Source organism: Catharus ustulatus, chromosome Z, assembly GCF_009819885.2.
Source record: "Catharus ustulatus isolate bCatUst1 chromosome Z, bCatUst1.pri.v2, whole genome shotgun sequence".
NCBI classification, from domain to species: domain Eukaryota; kingdom Metazoa; phylum Chordata; class Aves; order Passeriformes; family Turdidae; genus Catharus; species Catharus ustulatus.
Window position 1 is genome coordinate 64331227 of NC_046262.2, and position 25028 is coordinate 64356254.

A 25028-nucleotide genomic window follows, 5' to 3' on the forward strand; every position below is an offset into this window, starting at 1 on the left:
ATCTACTTATTCCAACTTACACATGCTATTTCTTAACTGCAGGAATAAGTATCAGATAATACATAATCTGAAAGATGGGCCAGGTTACATCTTTCCATTGCACATGAAAAATGGAGACTACTCTTTGAGCCATGGCTCAGACTTGCTTGTAATCAGCTTACAATCTCAATGTGCTACAACTTCTGTATGTTTAACTGCTTTTAACTTCACCAAATCACAGTAAATATGCCTTCATTTAGCACAAAGAAACAACTTCTGTATGCCTACAGGCTGAATACCCTTCAGTTTTATAGTTCTGTAGCTTTGCCAAAACCACAGCTGGATGCCTGATCAACTACGACATCTCAGCTGAAACTTCTGAACTTAAATAAAACTGCATAGACACTGCATTGCAAACCAGAGCTCAGGCTGTTTATAGGAGATACGTGGCAACTTTGGGTAAATTAAAATAGTGCTCTTTTTTCTTATGTTTCTCTGAGCAATCACTAATAATCCCTACCTAGCATAAAGAAAAAACATCTGCTATTTTATCTAGTAATATAATAATTTCTTATAGAGTAAACCCCTTTACTCACATTTTACACCATAAAGCTGCAAAGTTCATTTTAAACTGGTAGATGAATATGGAGAAGAAGTTCCATAACAAGAAGGTAAACAGAGCATTGAGATATGCTCATCAAGAACAGAACCTACAGTTTTGATTTCACTGTCAAGTCTGTAGAACTATATTGTATTACTCTGTTACACAACTGAAACAGGACAATGACAACCATACTTGTGTTTCTATTTTTACAGAAAACCGTTCTGGTTTTTTCTCCTCTATCTCTACAAAGCAACTATATCTACAATCTCTAGCCACTCTAACTTTTGGAGATAACTTTTCTGTGCAAGCAAAGTACATCAATTTCATGATTATAAGCCGCACCTGATTATAAGCCGCGCTTCTGGATGTCACCAACTTTTCAGACTTTGCCCATATATAAGCCGCACCTGATTATAAGCCACAGGTTAAAATACAGAGTGTGATAAAAGGTATCTATTTTATCACCATCTGTTGAGGGTGGAGGCAGTGATCCTTATCTCCATGGGAGATATTCTGCTAATGGGCCATCAACTGAAACCAGGTGGGGCATTTTTCTTTATCTTTTCACTACCCATCCTTTCTCCAGGGAGCCATTTTCTGCTAATGGCCCATTGAGTCACACTGTATGACTGATAAAATTACTGCATCCCATTGGAAGTTGCTCCAGCCAGGGGGAAGAGCCCAACATTTCCTACCAAGATAAAAACAGAGGTTCTGGGACTCTAAGGTAGCCCCTTTCTCCACTGGACTCCAGGGGAAAAAGAGATTTCTCCAAATCACCACTGGACCTCCAGAGGGAAGCTGCACCTTCTACAGGACCACTGCTTCAACTGAACCACCTCTGTCACTGCAGGAGGATGCAGCCACCATTTAATGGGACTGCTAACAGCACCCTGCCTGACAGGGTGTCAGGTTGTACTCTGACTTTGTCAGGGTTTGTGGTTTGTTTCTTTGTAGTACTGTATTTTTATTTTAATTTCCCTAGAAAAGAACTGTTATTCCTAATTCCCATATTTTTGCCTGAAAGGTCCTTGATTTCAAAATTATAATAATTTGGAGGGAGCGGGGTCTACATTCTCCATTTCAAAGAAAATCTCCTGCCTTTCTTAGCAGACACCTGCCCTCCAAACTAAAACAGCAACTTTTTGTTCTTTGTCCATATATAAGCCGCACCTGATTATAAGCCGCACTTCGCGTTTGGACCAAAACTTTAGTCAAAATGATGCGCCTTATAATCCTGAAATTACTGTACATGGAACCTGTTCAATTACATATTTGTATTAAATTGACCTATATCTTTATTATTATAATTATAATTATTATTATGCACACAATTCAAAATTTAATTCAGTTTAATGAAATTCAAATGAATATAACTCAGAAGGAAAGGGTTGTGGTCCACTAAATCCCGAACTGCAGCTGGTCCATTCTGCTGTTCAAAATATTTTTCCCTGTAGGTACTGCAAGATATCCTTTAGCAGATTAAAGAATTGCAGCAGCTTTTCACGTGGAAGTGGACAGGGCTTTGTTGAACTTGGAGGAAGTGTTTGCAGAGGGCTTGAGGTGTAGGCTGGTGCTGGTGTGGCAGTAACTGCTGGTGTTGGCTTTATTCCCGTCGCTGGCTTTATTCCTGTCTTGTACCGGATCCAGTTGTAGTAGTACTGAGTGGAGGTGGAAACTCCAGGCTTTTTATATCTAGCACAGCCTATTGCCCAGCTGTGTACACCAATTTGCCAGAAGAAGTCACCACTCTTATCTTGGCAGGTAATAGGTCCCCCGCTGTCACCCTGAAGCAGAGCAGAGAGGATTAAGATGATTTTGAGTGCCTGTCAGCAGTTAGAGTTGGGTCCTTCACTTGTCCTTTACTCTCCCAGCCCTGGCTGGAGAACTGGATTCCTGGCAGAGGAAGGAACCTGCAGAACCCTGACACTCTTGGGAGCAGGTTGAGGGTCTGTAAGGTGGGGCTCTCTGTCTCCCTTGGATGCTTGGATGTTTCAGGGTTGGTATCTGGACCTCACTGAGCATTAACCCACAGGTGGGAAAGGGGGCAGAAGCTACAGCAGTGGTGTAGAGCTGTGGGTGGGAGAGTGACTGGCCAGGGAAAGCAGGTGCTGGGCTGTGCTTGGGTGGTGTGGTGGGGCTGCCCACACCACTGGGGGCTGGGGGACTCATAGCATGCTCCTACCTGGCAGATGCCAAGGCCGGTTACCCCAGAAGAACACACGTGGAAGTCGTGGATGTACCCTTGCAGGTAATCGGTACTGTTGCAGAGCTTGTTATTCACAACCTGGACCTTGGCCTGCTGCAGGATCTCACTACCTACTTTTGCTGTGAGCAGAGAAAGAAATGAGTTCCCAGCAACTCCTTGCTCATTCTCCTGGCCTGTCTGTGTGTTGAAATCCTTCCCTAGGGCTTGGCTCTGCCTCTAGAATGGTTTTGGAGTGCTACGTCACTGCCATCTGGCATTGGACAGCAGGCCAAACCCATCTCTCCAGAAGTATGTATCCCACAGCCCAACTCTCAATTTGGCTTTTGCTGTCTGGAAGCCCCAGCCATCTCTCCCTGGTGTTCCAAGCTTGCCCTCAGGGCACAGGTTCTTTATGGGAACTCACATTTTGCGTATGTGTCACCCCAGCCGGCAATGTAACAGTTTTTCAGCTCTGACAATTTCACTGAAGGACCAGGCAGGCAGGCAAGCTGAATGAAGGAGGTGCACTCTACTGGTCTGTCCAATTCCATCACGGCGATGTCGTTAAATACCGTTTCCCTATCGTATTTTTCGTGGTTGATCACCCGCTTAACCCCGCGCACTACCACATCTTGGGTTATCTGGTTCATTATGGTGGCCCCAATCACGACGGCCCACTCCTTCATGGGACTGGAAGGCAGATGGAGAGAGGTGTGAGAGGGAGTCATGTGCTGTGACAGCCCAGCATTTCCTTGCCTTCTGCTTCCTGAGGCAGAGAGCAAAACAGCACTACAGAAAGCCAAAATAGGCTCAAGATATGTTCAGCTGGAGGCTGCTAGGAAGCAGAGGCATGAGCCCAGTCCTCTCCCTGCCCAGGCCTCAGCTAGGCCCTGCAATGTCCTGGCACAAGGCACACTAGTGAGGAAATGGGATGGGAATAGCACACACTGGTTGTTGTGGGGATATCCCTGTGCCCAAGTCTTCCTTACTTTGTGACATTATCAAAGCAGTGGGCCGCTATGAGGACCCACTTCGGGCTGATGAGGGTTCCTCCACACACGTGCATGCTATATTGTAATGTCCAGATAGGGCGGAAACTGACAATGCCAGCCCAGGCCCCATATCCTGGCAGGACATCTGTGCCACCCACAACGCGTGATGAGCTGACCGTAGCAGGCATGGGCCGGAGTCCACAGGTGTCCCTGTAAGGAGAAAGACATTACTGTCCTGTGAGAAGGCTTGCTGCTTTGCAGCATGAAGGTCAGGCAGCTTCCTTTCCCGCAGGGCCTTGGCTGCAAAGCCAGCACGGCCAGGGAACTTCCTGGGGAGTGCATATGTCTGCCTGTTTCTGCTGTAGACAAGTGGTGCCAGCAGCCTGCATGCTGGTAATAAACTGAGACTCCCACCCAGCGTTTTAGAAATCGGTGTGGCCACAGGCAGCAAGCAGGCATCCTCAGGGAACACCCTAAGCTTTTGCCTGGGCCCCCTCAGAGCCCGGGGCTACTTACCCACAGGCGCCATGTGCAGGCCCGCACAGAGCCAGCAGGATGAGGATGCACAACAAAATCATTGCTGTCAGAGACACAAGTCAGCAGCAAGGAGAGAGAGAGAGAGAGGGCCCGTCAGCTCCTCCACAACTGCCAATGGAGCGCCCACAGAATTTGCACTGCCGCAGTGCCCTTGGCCCTGGGGCTGATGTCACAAAGGGACTGATTCCATGTTGCGGGCATGGTGCTGGCCTCTGGAGGCGGGGGGGAGGGGCAATGTAGAGGCATAGAACCACAGAAAAATCTGACTGGAAGGTACCTTAAGGATTGACTGGTTTCAAACCCCAGCCATGCACACAGATGCCTTCCACTACACCAGGTTGCTCAGACTCCCTCCTGGCCTCAAATGGCAAAAGGAATGGGACATCCACAGCTTCTTTGGGAAACCTGTGCCAGCACCATGACAACGATACAAGATTGTCATCTAAAACTCCTACAGAATTTGCAACAACAATTCAAAGCAACACACATTCTGATTTTTAAAAACAATTTGTGGCATTGTTTTCATTTGCTTTGAGACAGAAAAATCAACTAAACAAATGGAAGTGTCTCAAGGCCTAAGCTCTTTTGGTGTTGTTTAGAAACCAACTATGAAGAACTCTAATTAAAAATAATTTTCCTTCAAGAAACTGTAGCCCCTTTACAGTTGAGCCTGTGTATTTAGTTGCTTCCGCTGGACTGCTAAACAGCTTACCCCTATTTTGAGAGGTACAGCAGCTGTGCGTTGGACTGCCATTTCAGCTACTGCCAATAAGTTCCTCTGTTCACTAAACTCCAATTTTCTTAGCTTTCTTTTGATGAAGTTCAGGGAGGACCAAGGAGATGGAAGGCTCCTACCCAGAGATCAGTTTCAAGTTCCCTGGTGTGCTATACAGCACACACACAGAAGCACCAGATGTCAGCAGCCTAAGACACTGCATTTCCAGCTGCTGTCCCCAACATCTCTAGAACCTGCAGTCCCTTATTCCACTGCACCTTTGCCTAATGTTGGTGGTGTCTCAGGAGCTCGAGATGACCACCTGTGTATTTTAAGTCTCTGTTACCCAGCCCGAGCACCAGAGAAAGAGTCAGGAGTCATCTTCTGCAGTTCCCAGAGGCTGTTTATTTTATCTTATCTAAGAAGTTCTTTCCCTGACTGTTGTGGTCCGTTCAGCTCTTCAGTCCCAGGCACACTGCCCGCCTTCAGGGTGGTATTATCTTTATATACTACAAACTACGTAAACATTATAGTTATCTTGCAATACATATTATCTATATGGTACAGTCTAGTTCTACTCTAAACCAATCCAGAAGTGTCACCATCACCTAGAAGATGGATGCCAAGAAGAAGGAGAAAGAGGGACAGAACATGCCCAGATTCCTCTATCTTGACCCTGGACCCCTATTCTAAAAAAATCTTAAAAATCTACTTTTTCACCTTTTGATAAACTTACTTATACTCTACTTATTTTTTGTGACTTGTAACTCTTCGTGCAATGGTGGTAACTTTTCCCAGGCGTTAAAATCAAAGGCACAGGGGTCTTAGGCTCTGTGCCAAGGCTTCTGAGCCCCCTGCCAGGGTCTCAAGCTATCCAAGGCAGCCAGAGGGATGTCCTGGGTTCCCACATTTGCCCTCCTCTCTGAGCGGGCACAGTTCTGGCCCTTTAGAGGGACCCTTTCCCTTTGTGCCTGACATGCCTGTCCACGGCTGCATTTTGCAGATCCCAGCTCAGGGAGGCCTTGCCTCACACAGGACAATGAGTTGGAAGTGCAAACACAGTTATCTGTGAAACTAGATATTTTCTTAAGACCACTAAAGGTCCATTGTACATCTACAGCAACTAAGTCACCATCAGCCATGGCACACATGTGGAGGAGGCGTGTGGGCTGGACAGCATGGGCCTATGGTATTGAGGCTGCCTTTGGATCAGCAGGCATTGCCCCAGAAAGAAAAGTTGTGTACCACAGTAGCCTGAAGTGCTGCCAATCAATCCTTCCCTAGCGGGCCTTAGGCTCCCACCTTCAAGCTGCAGTCGGAGTTGAATGAAGATGAGGTTGGGTTTTTGTTTCTTTGAACTCAGGAAATCTGGTAATCCCCTTCCCCTGCCTTGGTTACACAGGAAAAGAGAAACAAAAATATTTGTTTTGGTTTGTTGTCGTAGCTCTTTGTCCTTTAAGGCAGAAATGTTCTTCACGCAGTGCCAGCAGTGGTATTTCAGGAGAAGTGGGCTTGAGGTCCAGGCCTTTGGTTTTTGCAAAAGGAAAAAGAGGGGGGAAAGAGATAAAAAGAGAAAAAAAAGGAAAAAAAAATAGGAAAAGAAAAAAAGATAATAAAAGGAGGATAAAGGTTTCCCCTTGGCTGGTCTCACCCTTACAGGTTCTTGAAGGCCTTTGCTGTTGATGGTCACGTCCTGTGGCAAAGTGTGATCTAGGGAGGCCTGCAGGTGTCACCTTTGGACACTGAAAGTTGCTGTGGGTTTTTGGTTTTGCTTTGGTTTGAAACTTCCCCCCGTTTGGAAATACCCCCCATTGCCCCCCCCCTTCTTTTTCCCCCTTAAGAAGTGCAGGAACAGGGCAGAAAACTTATTTTTGGTCTGAAACTCTCAACCTCTCCCTCTGTAATAAATATTTTCAGATTCCCACTGCATACAATATAGATTATATTATAGGCTGTTTTATAGGAGTATGGGAAAAACTACAAGCCAGTGTTTTCAGAGCTATGCCTTGGAGGAGAAGCCATGCTGAGGTGCGATGGTTATGGACTTGCATGGATGCAGGGGTGGATGATGCCTGGGAGGAGAGAAGAGCTGTGCACACCCAGCCCCAGCTTGTATCTGCCCCCTGCTACACAAATGAAGAAGCTGCAACTAACCAGGGAATGATGAGCAATGTTGTCAATATTTAGTATGAGAAGTGGGGAGGGGAGTCTCTGCTGGTACAAGGGCCACCACAGTTGTGGGTTTTCCATTGCACAAAGTCCCTATGCCTGTTGCACAGTATTACAGCACACGCAGCAAAACGTGCCATGATAGTACGTAAATAAACACATCTCTTTCCAGAGGCTTTTGAAATTATTACAGCTTTTAAACCAAGGGGAAAGCCTCCCCCAAAAGTTCTGGTGTGAGCCTTCACCACAGGGCTGGATAATTCATAGCTTGATTTTTCACAGAGGCTGCTCCTAACTTGGAGAGAAGAATGATGTGATGGCTGCAGATGTTAGACTGTGTTCTTCCTCATTTTTTTTATTCTTGAGTTCATTATCATGATGCTGATTTGATCTTGTCATCTTGTGCCATGCAAAGATCTTGAAAAATGCTGCTGTGTCATGAACAAATCTGAGTTGTCCAGCCAAAGCCGACATTTGAGAAGCAGTTTCGTACTTTCAGGAACACTTGCTCCTAGCACTTATTGCAAAGCTGGAGCAGAATGGACTTGGGAGAAAGGACAGGTCTACACCATTGAGGGATACAATGAAAATGAAATTGAGAGAAGTTGGTATTTCCTCCCTAGATGGATGCACTGATTTAACTGTGGTTTCTGCATCAGCTGGCTTCCCGGTATCAAGAGCAAGTGCCACTTTTTTGCAAACCTCTGAATCCTGTGCAAGGGTGTGCAGACACCACTGGTCACACACAGCCACCGCCATAACGGACTCCATAGCTGGAAGCATCAGAAAGAGGAGGACTTTGCTCCAACAGAGCAAGACTACTACTGTAACAATCCACATCCCTCACTAACCTCTTTAGGGTTATGTGAGCACTATGTGAGGCCTTCTCCAGGCAGGTCCATGTGGCCCCTTCTGAGGGAAAGTGGCATTGCTTAGCAAGATGACCTTTCCTTTAAGGCTGTTTAAGCGCATGATTTTGCTAAACGCATCTTCCTTAGAGGGATCCTGCCTTTAGAAATGGAAGTCAGAGAGAATAAAGCAGTCTATCCTTATGCAGAGGAGAAACATGTTTCTCCTCCGTGGTCCTGGGCCAGTCTGCACAGACCTAGAGGTAAGGGCCTAGCCCAGTAATAATGGCTGGACTGGTGCACATCTGATGCCCACTTGGAATGTAAGCATGACACCCACAGTAACAGGATGAAGCTTTGTCTCCTATCCCCAGACACCCCACCCCAGTGGGTACAGTTCATCCTCAGCACCAAGTAGGAGGAGCAGCACATCCCTCATGACTTGCTCTCTGAGCTGGATGAGATCTGTGTGAAAGAGGCTGAAGATGCTGAGTGGAAGGAAATGGCAAGGTAAATCCTGCTTGCCAGCTGTGATGGCAAGTGCCCATGCTGGCAGTACCCTTGGGGCTCTGCTTTCTGCTCTCTGGAACACCTTCTGCAACTGCAGATGTGAGCAGCCTTCTCCTCTTGCTACCCCAGAGCTTTTGCTAAGGAGTTTGAGATCTGGAGCTAAAGAGGAGGTGAAAGACAGTATCAAGTGCAGGGTCAAGCCCTATGCAGCTAACTCTATCCTTGCACAGCATTTGAGCTGAGGAGCTGCACCACCAATGAAACGATGCTGCCGGACAATTGTGCCAATAGCATCAAAGATACTGAAGGTAATGCGGGAGCCTCATGCCTCAGGGAGTGGCTGAGCTCGGTTTGTCACACAGCCCTTCACTCCCAAATGAATCCTGCCCCAATGACACATCCTTTTTCAGAAGTTCTGCTGTACCTTTAAATTCTGTAGTCATCCTTCTAACATTGCCAGGCTGGCTCATTAAGTCAATTCATAAGGCATGCAAGGACACACTTGCTTACTACACTTCAGCCAGTAAGTCTGCATTTGGTACAGCCCCTAATACTTTGTGTCCTACACTTGGTAGTCTCACTTACAAAGTACTACTGAGTAATACTACAAATTCCATAATCCAGCATTACCTGGGTTAGCTTGAACAGTTCAAGTTTTTGTCCTGCACCTATGGCTAAGCTTAACTAGCCATACCAGCTAGCCATAGTCACACTAGTCCTAACCGGAATCCTGCTAATGGGACATCCAACTCTCTGGCACTTAGAGTGGAGTAGCAGTCCTTACCTTCCCTCGGAAGCCTTTTCGCAGCCCTCCTAACACTGAGTTTCTGCTCTTTGTGCTGCACTAACACCTCACCCTTTTCCGGACCCTCACCCTGCCCTAAGTCCATGTCCAAACATGAGCCTTGCCAGCAAAGATTATCCGCCTTGTACCAGGTCTTGGCCATTTCTGTCTTCATCAATTGCCAATACACTCCAAAAAATGACAATTATATTTAAGCATTTATCATGGAAGGAGGAATTGACTCCAGTAGACCTTATTAATAGGGCTGCAGACTCCCTAACAGAAAAACAATTTAAAAACCTCTACGACTGACATAATAAAGTATGCGTATGCAACAAATGGTAAAATGAAAAAAAGCCTCCCCCAGCTTTCCAGATTTTCTTGGTACACTTCCCTGTCTAAAACTGAGCTCCATGTTATTGTCTCATAGTTGTCAGTAAAGCATTTTAATGGAATAGTAAATATTTTAAATTTCAGAGTAGAAATCAGGAGGAAGATGGGATCCTCTTCCACAGTTTTGATTTTAAATGTTTTAAGACTCAATATTGTGGCCTGGGATGAAATAAAATGTGTGAGAGGACAGCCGGGATAAAAAAGTGGAAGTTTACAACTGACTTGTCATTTAAGAAGTGAATAGGAAGAAAAAGATGATATATATATGTACATACACACACGTATATATGCAAATATTAAAATATGGCAATAGTACTTCTGTATTTTAAAATAAAGGATGAATCAAAATAATAACACATGACAGTTAAAACTTCAAGAATATACTTAATTGCAATTCTCATTCCATAATATAACAACAGTTCTAAATCTGCTTGCACGAATCCACAAAAGATACAATGGTAGCGAAATGAAAAGATAAAAATGTATGTTTAATCTTGCATGTACTGTATATATATATATACACTATATCTCCAAAATGGCTTTTTGCATCATTTCTGAAAGACATAGATTGCACTGCAGGTATTACATTTTATAGTGTTGCACATTAGGAATTTGGTTCCTATTGTCCAAAAGACTTTTGAGGATTTGTCTCATAAGATTTTTTACAATAGTAGAAAAATAAATCATTAAAATCTGAATTAAAAGTTTTCCTAAAACTAATGCCCTAAAGACTGAGCAATGATGACAATTTACACTAATTTGACAGTTACCAGGCAATGAAAGACTATAAGTTTACAAAAATGAGGTGACTGACTAATCTATCAACTGCAACTCCTCTGCAACATGTGGTGGAAGTCAGTAGTCAAAAGGGCACAAATCAGTATCAGTCTGAGATGAACCAACCTTAAAAAATACAGCAAAATCAGTTAAAGTTCAACCATTAATGAAGAGATTCTCAAAACTAATAAATGCAGAATAGAAATTCCAAAGTCACACCCCTGTTTCCAGAAATCCCACCTCTAAAACACTTTGTTTTGCTATCTGTTTCTTCTTTTCCATACTACCATCCAGCCACTTTTATATCTCAAATTGTGTATTCTTAGCATAAGATTTATTTTTTATGTGTAATTCCTAATGAACACCATGAAAATAAAAAAATCCAAACTCAAATTGAATTGTAACTGTATTTATTTTGCCTCTTGAACTTTGTAACATTCACTACTATTTACACATCTGAAATATATTTCTGTTCCACAACAGCTTCTAGATCTACAAATGTGGAAACCACACACAGTTTTGCATTAAGAAAAAAATCTACTGCTCAATGAGCAGTCTGCAAAAAAATAACAGTTCACGGTAACTCTTTCTTTATTACCTGACTGTCAGTATTAATCCACTGCCAAGAAGCTGTAACACAACTCCAAAGGAAAGAGCATAAATTCCACATATAAAATAATATTGAATCATTTGTGCAGATGTTCGGGCTACAGATGAAAACAGTTTCAGGGTAAATACTTACATATTGCTCAAAATGCTTCAAGGAAAATAAAAATTTATCTGAGACATGCCCTGAGCTATCTAGATTCCTTAATAGTGCAATGTCGCAGCGATGCCTGGTTTCATGAAACACAGTAACTGCTCACAGAGCTCCTAAGTGGCTGACACAGCACAGTATTATATGCACTACAGCAGTTCTTGTAGCTTTGCCAAATTTCTCTCCATCCACTGGATATTGAGCTGAATTGTGTCAATTGCCTCTTTTACACAACGCAGTTGAGAACTCTTCTCTGACTTTGACTCAAAAAATGACTTGACCTGCATAGCAAGAATAAAGAAAGAAAGAAAAAAATATTAATTTTAATTAACACTAGCCAGACAAATAGGTACAGCAGCAAAGGCTATACACATGTTGGAGGAAATCCATTTCTGAGAATTGTTTGTATCTGCGCAAACCTCTCAAAGGAGTTTCCAAAATGCAAGGAAAGCATTTTTCATGGATACAGCAGCAATAACTCATTTGGTTTCAATATATCATTTCACAAATAAATAGACATTAATTTACCATATCACAAACCCAACAAAGAGTATGCTGTGTTCTGGAAAAAAAGTCCTATTCTCTGACAAAGAATTGTTTATTGTAAGCAACCCTCTACAGTATTCTGAAACAGCCCCGACACCCAACCATCATCATTCTAACTGTCAATAACACTTAAAATGTTATAGGTCAAACTATTAATACCTATCTCTACCAAATTATCTGAATGAAAACATTGGACTGAACTGTAAACAACTCTTGATACATTAACTTCAAGGCCTTGTTAGGGAAGACAACAGAGCTTTCTAAAACCTATTAAACAATCTTGGCTGATACTCAACTTCCACAGTAACTCTGGGATTGTAGATGGAAAAAACCAGCATAAAGCAATTTTCATGTCATAGCATCACATTTCATAGATACAGAAGTCATAGCTTGTTTACAAAATCTAGACCAAAATTACATATAGATCAAATCATTATTTGGTGAGACAGCGTGTTCCAGTGCACAGGAAAACACAACAGTATAAACCAATAACTGCATTCAACTCTGTAATGCAATTCTGTCATAGACTTGGTATACAATTTCCCAGTGTCTGTGCATACATTTACCATGTGTCAAATGGGGAAAGCAACTAATATATATACTCGCAACAGGGTGTCAAGGATATACAAAATATGTGAACATGTGTTTTCCTCATCCTTCAACTAAATGAAAGCAGCATTGCCATCAGAAAATACCCCTGGTAGATTGAGCCACCAACCTCCAGTAGATGTGCCTTTGTTGCAAATTGAGAAGTTGACCAGCTAATGATATTCCGGATAGTATATGAGCCTAGGTGAAACCTGAAAGACAAACAAATATTTTCAGCTAGGAGACATTTTAACATGCAGTTTTGGTATGTGAATGCATTCATTTCTACCTTTTTGTTTAGAAGTTGGAAAATATTAAAAGCACTTAAATTCAATACCTTACATTCCAATTACAAACCTTATTTTTCAAAAGAAATATATGGACTTAGAAATCCAAGCTCCCTATTCCCTCTAAAACTGTAACATCAGAGCAAAAGCCAGGGAAAATTTTCAAACTCCTATCACAGGTCAAATAGTAAAGAACTGAGGACACCACACAGTGAATATCAAGATCTTGATCTGTGGTATGTATGTGTTCTAAAGCTTTACCAGAACTGAACTTGCAACCAGGTTTTCTTTCAAGTGAGATAACTGTAATATTGGATATGAAGAGCTTGCTAGAGCAGAAGTTTTCATGAGGAGAAACTTCTTTAGCAGCATGAAACTGTTTAAAATCAAACTTGGGATTTAGAAACAGAAGTTTCTAGTACTGTTGGCTTTCTGAAGACTTGGGGGGCCAGCTTTCCTGCTAGGCACCCTTCAAGGCCAGTGAAAGACAACATATTTCTGAAGCAAGTGGGATATTTTGGTTACTTGGTTTTAGGAGTGCTGTGACAATTCAGAAACAATAAATACTGAATTAATTCCCTGGATGTCCTTTTGAATCCATTTGATCCACACAAATATTTGGCAACTGAACCAATCATCCTAGAGACAGCAAACTTCCAAGAAAAATTAAGATTGTTTAGAATTACTCCGAGGTTCTAGGACAATCGCTAAGCCTTCAAGTTTTATGTAGCAAGTTACATTTGTAACCACTGATTTTAAAACATGATTTAGATTTTTAATATGAATCTTTTCATATGAATGCTACTATTTATTGTCCCGTTTGAAAGAAACAAACGGGTGCTTCTATAACTGTGAATTTGAAAGTTTCCGCTGCATAAAAAGCCTTACTTTCGTGTAAGTTTTTCCCAGCTCTCTTTGACGAAGTCCCAGGCCAGCAAATATCCAGGTAAACTCTGGCTAATGGTTGCTATGATATGTGAAAGCTCCTGTGACCTGATGATTTCTCCTTCAAGACTGTTCTGCATTAACCTAGGAGACAAAGCATATGCAAAGAGACAGGAAAAAAAGTCTATTCATATGTTCCCATGGGTTTCCTGAAAGTTCCCAGTGAGACAGAAAAGATTATATAAAACATCAAGCAAGCAACTTGTGACATCTGGAAGAAATCAATGTTACATTTTATTACAACAACTGTATCTGCTTGGCTTTAATTTCATGAATACAAGCTGCAACAATTTGACTAAGATTTTGCTCCTACACCGGAAATGCGGCTAATACTCAGGAGTGGCTAATATGTGAATAATTTTCTGACATTTACAACCTCAGAAGTGCCAGCCAGGGTGCTGAGCCCAGCTGCTGCAAAGTCGGCATTTTGGAATTGTTACAAATCGCTACTCTGTTGCACCGTGGGTGGAGCCTGGTTCCCTGCAGGCAGCACGAAGGGCGGGGAGAGAGGCGGGAGAGTTCCCTCCTTCCCTCGTCTACCGCAGCCCAGGGGAGAGATGGACAGGGCCCCGCGCCGTCATTGTCGCGGCTCGGGGAGGCGGCGGGGGACCCGGGCTGCCACTGCCGCGGCTCGGGAGGCGGTGGTGGGCTCCGTCCCCGCCCGCCGCCGCGGGAGAAAGGGGGGCTCCATCCCTGCCTGTCACCACAGGGCAGCGCCGGGCCGTGGTGACCGAGCCCAGGGGCAGCGGCGGTTGGCCCCCAGTGGCCCCGCCGGGCTGGGCCACCTGTCCCCGTCGGCAACCCCGAGCGGGCCGAGCCTGCACAGCCTTAGCTGAGCCAGTAAACCCCCACAGTCGCTGTTCTGTTACTATTTGGCAACTTTGTTGCACGCAGGTCCTCGCTGCGAACGACAGAGCAGCTTATACTCAGGTGCGGCTTATTTAGGGACAAAAAACGAAATATTTGCCAACACCCAGAGATGCGGCTTATACTCAGTGCGGCTTGTATTCGTGAATTTACTGTACTTAGCTTTAATTTCCAGAAATCAGAAGAGTGACCTTAGTGCTAATCCAAGCACCTAAATTTTCACTGGTGTTGGAAAAGTAAATTCTAATAATTTGCAAAAGAAAAACAATACATCAAAGAGGTAAGAGAGGGTAGCTGAAGACTAAATTGTAAGTCCAAGTTTGTGTTCTCCTTGCAGTATTAAGTCTATAGAGAGGAACATAATATAAAGTGAAATTTTCACCCAAAGAAAGAAATGAGAAAAAGAAGAGGAAAAAAATCCAAACAAAAAGTATACCTCAACTAGCCATTACTTTGATTATAAAGATATATCAATCTTTTAAGGTTCTATAGAATAGCCTGCAATTTAGTTACCCGCACTACAAAATCTGAAATTTTGTGTTACCAGAAGTGCAAAGCCTTTAAGTTCAACTCTTTTCTCCTTATGCATATTCAGAACTTGTTTTTTTGTGTGGATCTGTTACATAATTTATTTTTAAGTGAAAAATATCAGTTCTTCATGTGTATGGAAGCCTGTAACATTTGTATGGATTTTCTTTATCAAACAGAAATTTTTTCAGCAATAGAAAAAAGGCAATGCACTTTTCCAAGAAGATTTACCACTTGTAATTTACACAGCATACAACTTTTTGGCTCCTTCATACCAGATCAGCTTTCTGGCATCTTCTGTGCTGGCCAAGGCTTCAATCATTTTGCTTTTCTCTGCTTCAGAAACTGAAGAGAAGTACATCTTCAGGAGGAATTCCCAGACATCATTAGACTTGGCTCCAACTGCAAATATGGCTTTCATAACATCACTAGGCAGACTACAGGGAAAACCAAAAGCAACAAAACAAATAAACATCGGGGGCACAAAAGAACTCCCATGAGGAAAGAAAAAAGAAGTCACAAAAATAAAATATTAACTTTAAGGAGATGCCTCTCTTCGAACAATTTGATTCTGTAGCAATTGTTAAGATTTTACATGATTGACTTCATGCTGATCTAATACTTTCAGTCACTACAAAAAAGCAAATAATTTAGTCACACGAAAACAAAGTAAATTGTACACAAAGTTGAGAATTTCTGTGGCTCCAAATGCACATGAATCCACAGCAGAATGAATTCTTCATAATAAAAAAGTGGGCTTTGGATTTGCCACTACGTAATCTTCTTTCAGCATGCAGCTCAGGAAGTGCAGACGGAAGAAAACGTGTGGTTAGTTTTGCAGTTGAACTTAATGAGACTGGAGACAAAGTCTAGCACAGTCATCCTCTCATAGAGCAACACTAAGTACTTCCACACATGGAACAGTTCAAGACAGAATCACATTCATTATTAGTATGAAGTTGGTGGTGGTGGTGTGGTGGGGCTTTCATTTTTTGATTGTTCTGTTTGTTGTTGGGGTGTTTTCCCCAAATACAATGGTGACAATTTAAAAGCAAGACAGATGGGTACAAGAAGTGGAAGCTCAGTTTTTGTGATACCTTACTGTTCCGTTAGACTTCATCCATGTGTCAAACATCTTGGCAGCAGTTGTTCTACAGTTTCTTATATCATGAGTGCAGGCAAAAGCCAGCAGTGTTGACCGGAGCTCTCGTTCAGACAGGGTCCCGTCATCTGTCCAGTGCTGTTGATCAATTTTATCTCCAAGCAAGTGCTCTATCCTATGCTAAAGGAGGAGAAAGTTAGTAGCAATACCTAATTCATTCCAAGAGGATTTTCTATACATAAAATCAGTTTAAAATTTAAAAAGAAAAAAAAAAAAAAGTTGGGCTTTTTAAACGCGGAAGCTAAACATAGTAGTTTTTCATCTACTTATTCCAACTTACACATGCTATTTCTTAACTGCAGGAATAAGTATCAGATACTACACAATTTGAAAGATAGGCCAGGTTACATGTTTCCATTGCACATGGAAAATGGAGACTACTCTTTGAGCCACGGTTCCGACTTCTTTGCAATCAGCTTACAATCTCAATGTGCTACAACTTCTGTATGTTTAACTGCTTTTAACTTCACCAAATCACAGTAAATATGCCTTCATTTAGCACAAAGAAACAACTTCTGTATGCCTACAGGCTGAATACCCTTCAGTTTTATAGTTCTGTAGCTTTGCCAAAACCACAGCTGGATGCCTGATCAACTACGACATCTCAGCTGAAACTTCTGAACTTAAATAAAACTGCATAGACACTGCATTGCAAACCAGAGCTCAGGCTGTTTATAGGAGATACGTGGTAACTTTGGGTAAATTAAAATAGTGCTCTTTTTTCTTATGTTTCTCTGAGCAATCACTAATAATCCCTACCTAGCATAAAGAAAAAACATCTGCTATTTTATCTAGTAATATAATAATTTTCTTGTAGAGTAAACCCCTTTACTCACATTTTACACCATAAAGCAGCAAAGTTCATTTTAAACCGGTAGATGAATATGGAGAAGAAGTTTCATAATAAGAAGGTAAACAGAGAAATGAAAGAGATATGCTCATCAAGAACAGAACCTACAGTTTTGATTTCACTGTCAAGTCTGTAGAACTATATTGTATTACTCTGTTACACAACTGAAACAGGACAATGACAATCATACTTGTGTTTCTGTTTTTACAGAAAACTGTTCTGTTTTTTTCTCATCTATCTCTACAAAGCAACTATATCTACAATCTCTAGCCACTCTAACTTTTGGAGATAACTTTTCTGTGCAAGTAGAGTACAGCAATTTCACGATTATAAGCCGCACCTGATTATAAGCCGCACTTCTGGATGTCACCAACTTTTCAGACTTTGCCCATATATAAGCCACACCTGATTATAAGCCACAGGTTAAAATACAGAGTGTGATAAAAGGTATCTATTTTATCACCATCTGTTGAGGGTGGGGGCAGTGATCCTTATCTCCGTGGGTGATACTCTGCTGATGGGCCATCCATTGAAGCCAGGCAGGGCATTGTTCTTTATCTTTTCACAACCCATCCTTCCTCCAGCGAGTCATTTTCTGCTAATGGCCCATTGAGCCACACTGTGTGACTGATAAAATTACTTCATCCCACTGGAAGTTGCTCCAGCCAGGGGGAAGAGCCCAACATTTCCTACCAAGACAAAAACAGAGGTTTTGGGACTCTAAGGTAGCCCCTTTCTCCACTGGACTCCAGAGGAAAACCGGATTTCTCCAAATCACCACCAGACCTCCAGAGGGAAGCTGCACCTTCTACAGGAGCACTGCTTCAACTGAACCAAATCTGTCACTGCAGGAGGATGCAGCCACCATTTAATGGGACTGCTAACAGCACCCTGCCTGACAGGGTGTCAGGTTGTACTCTGACTTTGTCAGGGTTTGTGGTTTGTTTCTTTGTAGTACTGTATTTCTATTTTAATTTCCCTAGAAAAGAACTGTTATTCCTAATTCTCATATTTTTGCCTGAAAGGCCCTTGATTTCAAAATTATAATAATTTGGAGGGAGGGGGGCTCTACAGTCTCCATTTCAAAGAAAAGCTCCTGCCTTTCTTAGCAGACACCGGCAATCCAAACTAAAACAGCAACTTTTTGTTCTTTGTCCATATATAAGCCGCACCTGATTATAAGCCGCACTTCGCATTTGGACCAAAACTTTAGTCAAAATGATGCGCCTTATAATCCTGAAATAACTGTACACGGAAGCTGTTCAATTACATATTTGTATTAAATTGACCTATACCTTTATTATTATTATTATAATTATTATTATTATTATTTTGTTTACAATTCAAAATTTAATTCAGTTTAATGAAATTCAAATTAATATAACTCAGAAGGAAAGGGTTGTGGTCCACTAAATCCTGAACTGCAGCTGGTCCATTCTGCTGTTCAAAATATTTTTCCCTTTAGGTACTGCAAGATATCCTTTAGCAGATTAAGGAATTGCAGCAGCTTTTCACATGGAAATGGACAGGGTTGTGTTGAACTTGGAGGTAGTGTTTGCAGAGGGCTTGAGGTGTAGGCTGGTGCTGGTGTTGCAGTAACTGCTGGTGTTGGCTTTATTCCTGTCGCTGGCTTTATTCCTGTCTTGTACCAGATCCAGTTGTAGTAGTACTGAGTGGAGCTGGAGACTCCAGGCTTTTTATATCTAGCACAGCCTGTTGTCCAGCTGTGTACACCAATTTGCCAGAAGAAATCACCACTCTTATCTTGGCAAGTAACAGGTCCCCCGCTGTCACCCTGAAGCAGAGCAGAGAGGATAAAGATGATTTTGAGTGCCTGTCAGCAGTTAGAGTTGGGTCCTTTACTTGTCCTTTACTGTCCCAGCCCCGACTGGAGAACTGGATTCCTGGCAGAGGAAGGAACCTGCAGAGCCTTGACACTCTTGGGAGCAGGTTGGGGGTCTGTAAGGTGGGGCTCTCTGTCTCCCTTGGATGCTTGGATGTTTCAGGGTTGGTATCTGGACCTCACTGAGCAATAACCCACAGGTGGGAAAGGGGGCAGAAGCTACAGCAGTGGTGCAGAGTTGCGGGTGGGAGAGTGACTGGCCAGGGAAAGCAGGTGCTGGGCTGTGCTTGGGTGGTGTGGTGGGGCTAACCACACCACTGGGGGCTGGGGGACTCATAGCATGCTCCTACCTGGCAGATGCCAAGGCCGGTTACACCAGAAGTGCACACCTGGAAGTCGTGGATGTACCCTTGATTGTAATCGCTACTGTTGCAGAGCTTGTTATTCACAATCTGGACTTTGGCCTGCTGCAGGATCTCACTACCGCTTTCTGCTGTGAGCAGAGAAAGAAATGAGTTTCCAGCAACGCCTTGCTCATTCTCCTGGCCTGTCTGTGTGTTGAAATCCTTCCCTAGGGCTTGGCTCTGCCTCTACAGAGGTGTTGGAGTGCTACGTCACTGCCATCTGGCATTGGACAGCAGGCCAAACCCATCTCTCCAGAAGTATGTATCCCACAGCCCAACTCTCATTTTGGCCTTTGCTGTCTGGAAGCCCCAGCCACCTCTCCCTGGTGTTTCAAGTTTGCCCTCAGGGCACAGGTTCTTTATGGGAACTCACATTTTGCATATGTGTCACCCCAGCCGGCAATGTAACAGTTTTTCAGCTCTGACAATTTCACTGAAGGACCAGGCAGGCAGGCAAGCTGAATGAAGGAGGTGCACTCTACTGGTCTGTCCAATTCCATCACGGCGATGTCATTATGAGCCGATGACCTATTATATTTTTCGTGGTTGATCACCCGCTTAACCCTGCGCACTACCATATCTTTGGTCATCTGGCTCTTCATGGTGGTGCCAATCACGACGGCCCACTCGTTCATGGGACTGGAAGGCAGATGGAGAGAGGTGTGAGAGGGAGTCATGTGCTGTCACAGCCCAGCATTTCCTTGCCTTCTGCTTCCTGAGGCAGAGAGCAAAACAGCACTACAGAAAGACAAAATAGGCTCAAGATATGTTCAGCTGGAGGCTGCTAGGAAGCAGAGGCATGAGCCCAGTCCTCTCCCTGCCCAGGCCTCAGCTAGGCCCTGCAATGTCCTGGCACTAGGCACACTAGTGAGGAAATGGGATGGGAATAGCACACACTGGTTGTTGTGGGGATATCCCTGTGCCCAAGTCTTCCTTACTTTAAGATGTCATCAAAGCAGTGGGCCGCTATGAGGACCCACTTCGGGCTGATGAGTGTTCCTCCACACCAATGCAAAGAATATGGTGGTTGCCAGACAGGGCGGAAACTGACAATGCCAGCCCAGGCCCCATATCCTGGCAGGACATCTGTGCCACCCACAACGCGTGATGAGCTGACCGTAGCAGGCATGGGCCGGAGTCCACAGGTGTCCCTGTAAGGAGAAAGACATTACTGTCCTGTGAGAAGGCTTGCTGCTTTGCAGCATGAAGGTCAGGCAGCTTCCTTTCCCGCAGGGCCTTGGCTGCAAAGCCAGCACGGCCAGGGAACTTCCTGGGGAGTGCATATGTCTGCCTGTTTCTGCTGTAGACAAGTGGTGCCAGCAGCCTGCATGCTGGTAATAAACTGAGACTCCCACCCAGCGTTTTAGAAATCGGTGTGGCCACAGGCAGCAAGCAGGCATCCTCAGGGAACACCCTAAGCTTTTGTCTGGGCCCCCTCAGAGCCCGGGGCTACTTACCCACAGGCGCCATGTGCAGGCCCGCACAGAGCCAGCAGGATGAGGATGCACAACAAAATCATTGCTGTCAGAGACACAAGTCAGCAGCAAGGAGAGAGAGAGAGAGAGGGCCCGTCAGCTCCTCCACAACTGCCAATGGAGCGCCCACAGAATTTGCACTGCCGCAGTGCCCTTGGCCCTGGGGCTGATGTCACAAAGGGACTGATTCCATGTTGCGGGCATGGTGCTGGCCTCTGGAGGCGGGGGGGAGGGGCAATGTAGAGGCATAGAACCACAGAAAAATCTGACTGGAAGGTACCTTAAGGATTGACTGGTTTCAAACCCCAGCCATGCACACAGATGCCTTCCACTACACCAGGTTGCTCAGACTCCCTCCTGGCCTCAAATGGCAAAAGGAATGGGACATCCACAGCTTCTTTGGGCAACCTGTGCCAGTACCATGACAATGATACAAGATTGTCATCTAAAACTCGTACAGAATCTGTAGCAACAATTAAAAGCAACACATATTCTGATTTTTAAAAACAATTTGTGGCATTGTTTTCATTTGCTTCGAGACAGAAAAATCAACTAAACAAATGGAACTGTCTCAAGGCCTAAGCTCTTTTGGTGTTGTTTAGAAACCAACTATGAAGAACTCTAATTAAAAATAATTTTCCTTCAAGAAACTGTAGCCCCTTTACAGTTGAGCCTGTTTATTTAGTTGCTTCCGCTGGACTGCTAAACAGCTTACCCCTATTTTGAGAGGTACAGCAGCTGTGCGTTGGACTGCCATTTCAGCTACTTCCCATAAGTTCCTCTGTTCACTAAACTCCAATTTTCTTAGCTTTCTTTTGATGAAGTTCAGGGAGGACCAAGGAGATGGAAGGCTCCTACCCAGAGATCAGTTTCAAGTTCCCTGGTGTGCTATACAGCACACACACAGAAGCACCAGATGTCAGCAGCCTAAGACACTGCATTTCCAGCTGCTGTCCCCAACATCTCTAGGACCTGCAGTCCCTTATTCCACTGCACCTTTGCCTAATGTTGGTGGTGTATCAGGAGCTCGAGATGACCACCTGTGTATTTTAAGTCTCTGTTACCCAGCCCGAGCACCGGAGAAAGAGTCAGGAGTCATCTTCTGCAGTTCCCAGAGGCTGTTTATTTTATCTTATCTAAGAAGTCCTTTCCCTGATTGTTGTGGTCCATTCAGCATGTCAGTCCCAGGCACACAGCCCGCCTTCAGGGTGGTATTATCTTTATATACTACAAACTACGTAAACATTATAGTTATCTTGCAATACATATCATCTATATGGTACAGTCTAGTTCTACTCTAAACCAATCCAGAAGTGTCACCATCACCTAGAAGATGGATGCCAAGAAGAAGGAGAAAGAGGGACAGAATATGCCCATATTCCTCTATCTTGACCCTGGACTCCTATTCTAAAAAAATCTTAAAAATCTACTTTTTCACCTTTTGATAAACTTACTTATACTCTACTTACTTTTTGTGACTTGTAACTCTTCGTGCAATGGTGGTAACTTTTCCCAGGTGTTAAAATCAAAAGCATAGGGGTCTTAGGCTCTGTGCCAAGGCTTCTGAGCCCCCTGCCAGGGTCTCAAGCTATCCAAGGCAGCCAGAGGGATGTCCTGGGTTCCCACATTTGCCCTCCTCTCTGAGCGGGCACAGTTCTGGCCCTTTAGAGAGACCCTTTCCCTTTGTGCCTGACATGCCTGTCCACGGCTGCATTTTGCAGATCCCAGCTCAGGGAGGCCTTGCCTCACACAGGACAATGAGGGGAAGTGCAAACAAGGTTATCTGTGAAACTAGATATTTTCTTAAGACCACTAAAGGTCCATTTTACATCTACAGCAACTAAGTCATCATCAGCCATTGCACACATGTGGAGGAGGTGTGTGGGCAGGACAGCATGGGCTTATGTTATTGAGGCTGCCTTTGGATCAGCAGGCATTGCCCCAGAAAGAAAAGTTGTGTACCACAGTATCCTGAAGTGCTGCCAATCAATCCTTCCCTAGCGGGCCTTAGGCTCCCACCTTCAAGCTGCAGTTGGAGTTGAATGCAAGATGAGGCTGGGTTTTTGTTTCTTTGAACTCAGGAAATCTGGTAATCCCCTTCCCCTGCCTTGGTTACACGGGAAAACAGAAATAAAATATTCATTTCAGTTTGTTGTCGTAGCTCTTTGTCCTTTAAGGCAGAAATGTTCTTCACGCAGTGCCAGCAGTGGTATTTCAGGAGAAGTGGGCTTGAGGTCCAAGCCTTTGGCTTTTGCAAAAGGAAAAAGAGGGGGGAAAGAGATAAAAAAAAAACAAAAAGAGATTAAAAAAAAGAGAAAAAAAAATAGGAAAAGAAAAAAAGATAATAAAAGGAGGATAAAGGTTTCCCCTTGGCTAGTGTCACCCTTACAGGTTCTTGAAGGCCTTTGCTGTTGATGGTCACGTCCTGTGGCAAAGTGTGATCTAGGGAGGCCTGCAGGTGTCACCTTTGGACACTGAAAGTTGCTGTGGGTTTTTGGTTTTGCTTTGGTTTGAAACTTCCCCCCGTTTGGAAATACCCCCCATTGCCCCCCCCCTTCTTTTTCCCCCTTAAGAAGTGCAGGAACAGGGCAGAAAACTTATTTTTGGTCTGAAACTCTCAACCTCTCCCTCTGTAATAAATATTTTCAGATTCCCACTGCATACAATATAGATTATATTATAGGCTGTTTTATAGGGGTATGGGAAAAACTACAAGCCAGTGTTTTCAGAGCTATGCCTTGGAGGAGAAGCCATGCTGAGGTGCGATGGTTATGGACTTGCATGGATGCAGGGCTGGATGATGCCTTGGGAGGAGAGAAGAGCTGTGCACACCCAGCCCCAGCTTGTACCTGCCCCCTGCTACACAAATGAAGAAGCAGCAACTAACCAGGGAATGATGAGCAATGTTGTCAATATTTAGTATGAGAAGTGGGGAGGGGAGTCTCTGCTGGTACAAGGGCCACCACAGTTGTGGGTTTTCCATTGCACAAAGTCCCTATGCCTGTTGCACAGTATTACAGCACACGCAGCAAAATGTGCCATGATAGTACATAAATAAACACAGTTCTTTCCAGAGGCTTTTGAAATTATTACAGCTTTTAAACCAAGGGGAAAGCCTCCCCCAAAAGTTCTAGTGTGAGCCTTCACCACAGGGCTGGATAATTCATAGCTTGATTTTTCACAGAGGCTGCTCCTAACTTGGAGAGAAGAATGATGTGATGGCTGCAGATGTTAGACTGTGTTCTTCCTCATTTTTTTTATTCTTCAGTTCATTATCATGATGCTGATTTGATCTTGTCATCTTGTGCCATGCAAAGATCTTGAAAAATGCTGCTGTGTCATGAACAAATCTGAGTTGTCCAGCCAAAGCTGACATTTGAGATGCAGTTTCTTAATTTCAGGAACACTTGCTCCCAGCACTTATTGCAAAGCTGGAGCAGAATGGACTTGGGAGAAAGGACAGGTCTACACCATTGAGGGATACAATGAAAATGAAATTGAGAGAAGTTGGTATTTCCTCCCTAGATGGATGCACTGATTTAACTGTGGTTTCTGCATCAGCTGGCTTCCTGGTATCAAGAGCAAGTGCCACTTTTTTGCAAACCTCTGAATCCTGTGCAAGGGTGTGCAGACACCACTGGTCACACACAGCCACCGCCATAACGGACTCCATAGCTGGAAGCATCAGAAAGAGGAGGACTTTGCTCCAACAGAGCAAGACTACTACTGTAACAATCCACATCCCTCACTAACCTCTTTAGGGTTATGTGGACACTATGTGAGGTCTTCTCCAGGCAGGTCCATGTGGCTAGTTCTGAGGGAAAGTGGCATTGCTTAGCAAGATGACCTTTCCTTTAAGGCTGTTTAAGCGCATGATTTTGCTAAACGCATCTTCCTTAGAGGGATCCTGCCTTTAGAAATGGAAGTCAGAGAGAATAAAGCAGTCTATCCTTATGCAGAGGAGAAACATGTTTCTCCTCCGTGGTCCTGGGCCAGTCTGCACAGACCTAGAGGTAAGGGCCTAGCCCAGTAATAATGGCTGGACTGGTGCACATCTGATGCCCACTTGGAATGTAAGCATGACACCCACAGTAACAGGATGAAGCTTTGTCTCCTATCCCCAGACACCCCACCCCAGTGGGTACAGTTCATCCTCAGCACCAAGTAGGAGGAGCAGCACATCCCTCATGACTTGCTCTCTGAGCTGGATGAGATCTGTGTGAAAGAGGCTGAAGATGCTGAGTGGAAGGAAATGGCAAGGTAAATCCTGCTTGCCAGCT

At 43.9% G+C, this 25028-nt stretch overlaps 2 protein-coding genes and 1 pseudogene across 2 annotated transcripts; all 3 read right to left on the reverse strand.

The window, feature by feature from the left end:
• Positions 1-2019: 2019 nt before the first annotated feature.
• LOC117010521 (acrosin-like) lies at positions 2020-4341 on the reverse strand. Its single transcript, XM_033085035.1, has 5 exons — positions 4280-4341; positions 3761-3973; positions 3196-3461; positions 2769-2911; positions 2020-2370 (listed from the first exon to the last, which is right to left on the reverse strand). The coding sequence occupies exons 1-5, from the start codon at positions 4339-4341 to the stop codon at positions 2020-2022; spliced, it is 1035 nt and encodes a 344-aa protein (XP_032940926.1).
• A 6548-nt stretch (positions 4342-10889) lies between these two features.
• LOC117010276 (leucyl-cystinyl aminopeptidase-like) lies at positions 10890-16371 on the reverse strand. Its single transcript, XM_033084581.2, has 5 exons — positions 16112-16371; positions 15290-15451; positions 13563-13703; positions 12518-12599; positions 10890-11534 (listed from the first exon to the last, which is right to left on the reverse strand). Exons 1-5 carry the CDS (start codon positions 16147-16149, stop codon positions 11403-11405), a joined length of 555 nt encoding a protein of 184 aa, XP_032940472.1. The 5' UTR covers positions 16150-16371; the 3' UTR covers positions 10890-11402.
• A 2099-nt stretch (positions 16372-18470) lies between these two features.
• On the reverse strand, positions 18471-20837 carry LOC117010275 (annotated as a pseudogene).
• Between the last annotated feature and the right edge of the window lie 4191 nt (positions 20838-25028).

Bases quoted from the DNA above. Each gene is read 5' to 3' on its own strand.
- LOC117010276 (XM_033084581.2), bottom strand. From the start codon at position 16,149: ATGTTTGACACATGGATGAAGTCTAACGGAACAGTAAG. The intron at 12,600-13,562 runs GTAAGGCTTTTT...TTTGTCTTTCAG, and splicing joins TGGGAAAAACTTACACGAAA to GTTTCACCTAGGCTCATATA. The intron at 11,535-12,517 runs GTTGGTGGCTCA...CTTGCTATGCAG, and splicing joins CAAAGGCACATCTACTGGAG to GTCAAGTCATTTTTTGAGTC.
- LOC117010521 (XM_033085035.1), bottom strand. From the start codon at position 4,341: ATGATTTTGTTGTGCATCCTCATCCTGCTGGCTCTGTGCGGGCCTGCA. The intron at 2,912-3,195 runs GTGAGTTCCCAT...CTCTGCTCACAG, and splicing joins GGGTGACACATACGCAAAAT to CAAAAGTAGGTAGTGAGATC. The intron at 2,371-2,768 runs GTAGGAGCATGC...GCTCTGCTTCAG, and splicing joins CCGGCCTTGGCATCTGCCAG to GGTGACAGCGGGGGACCTAT.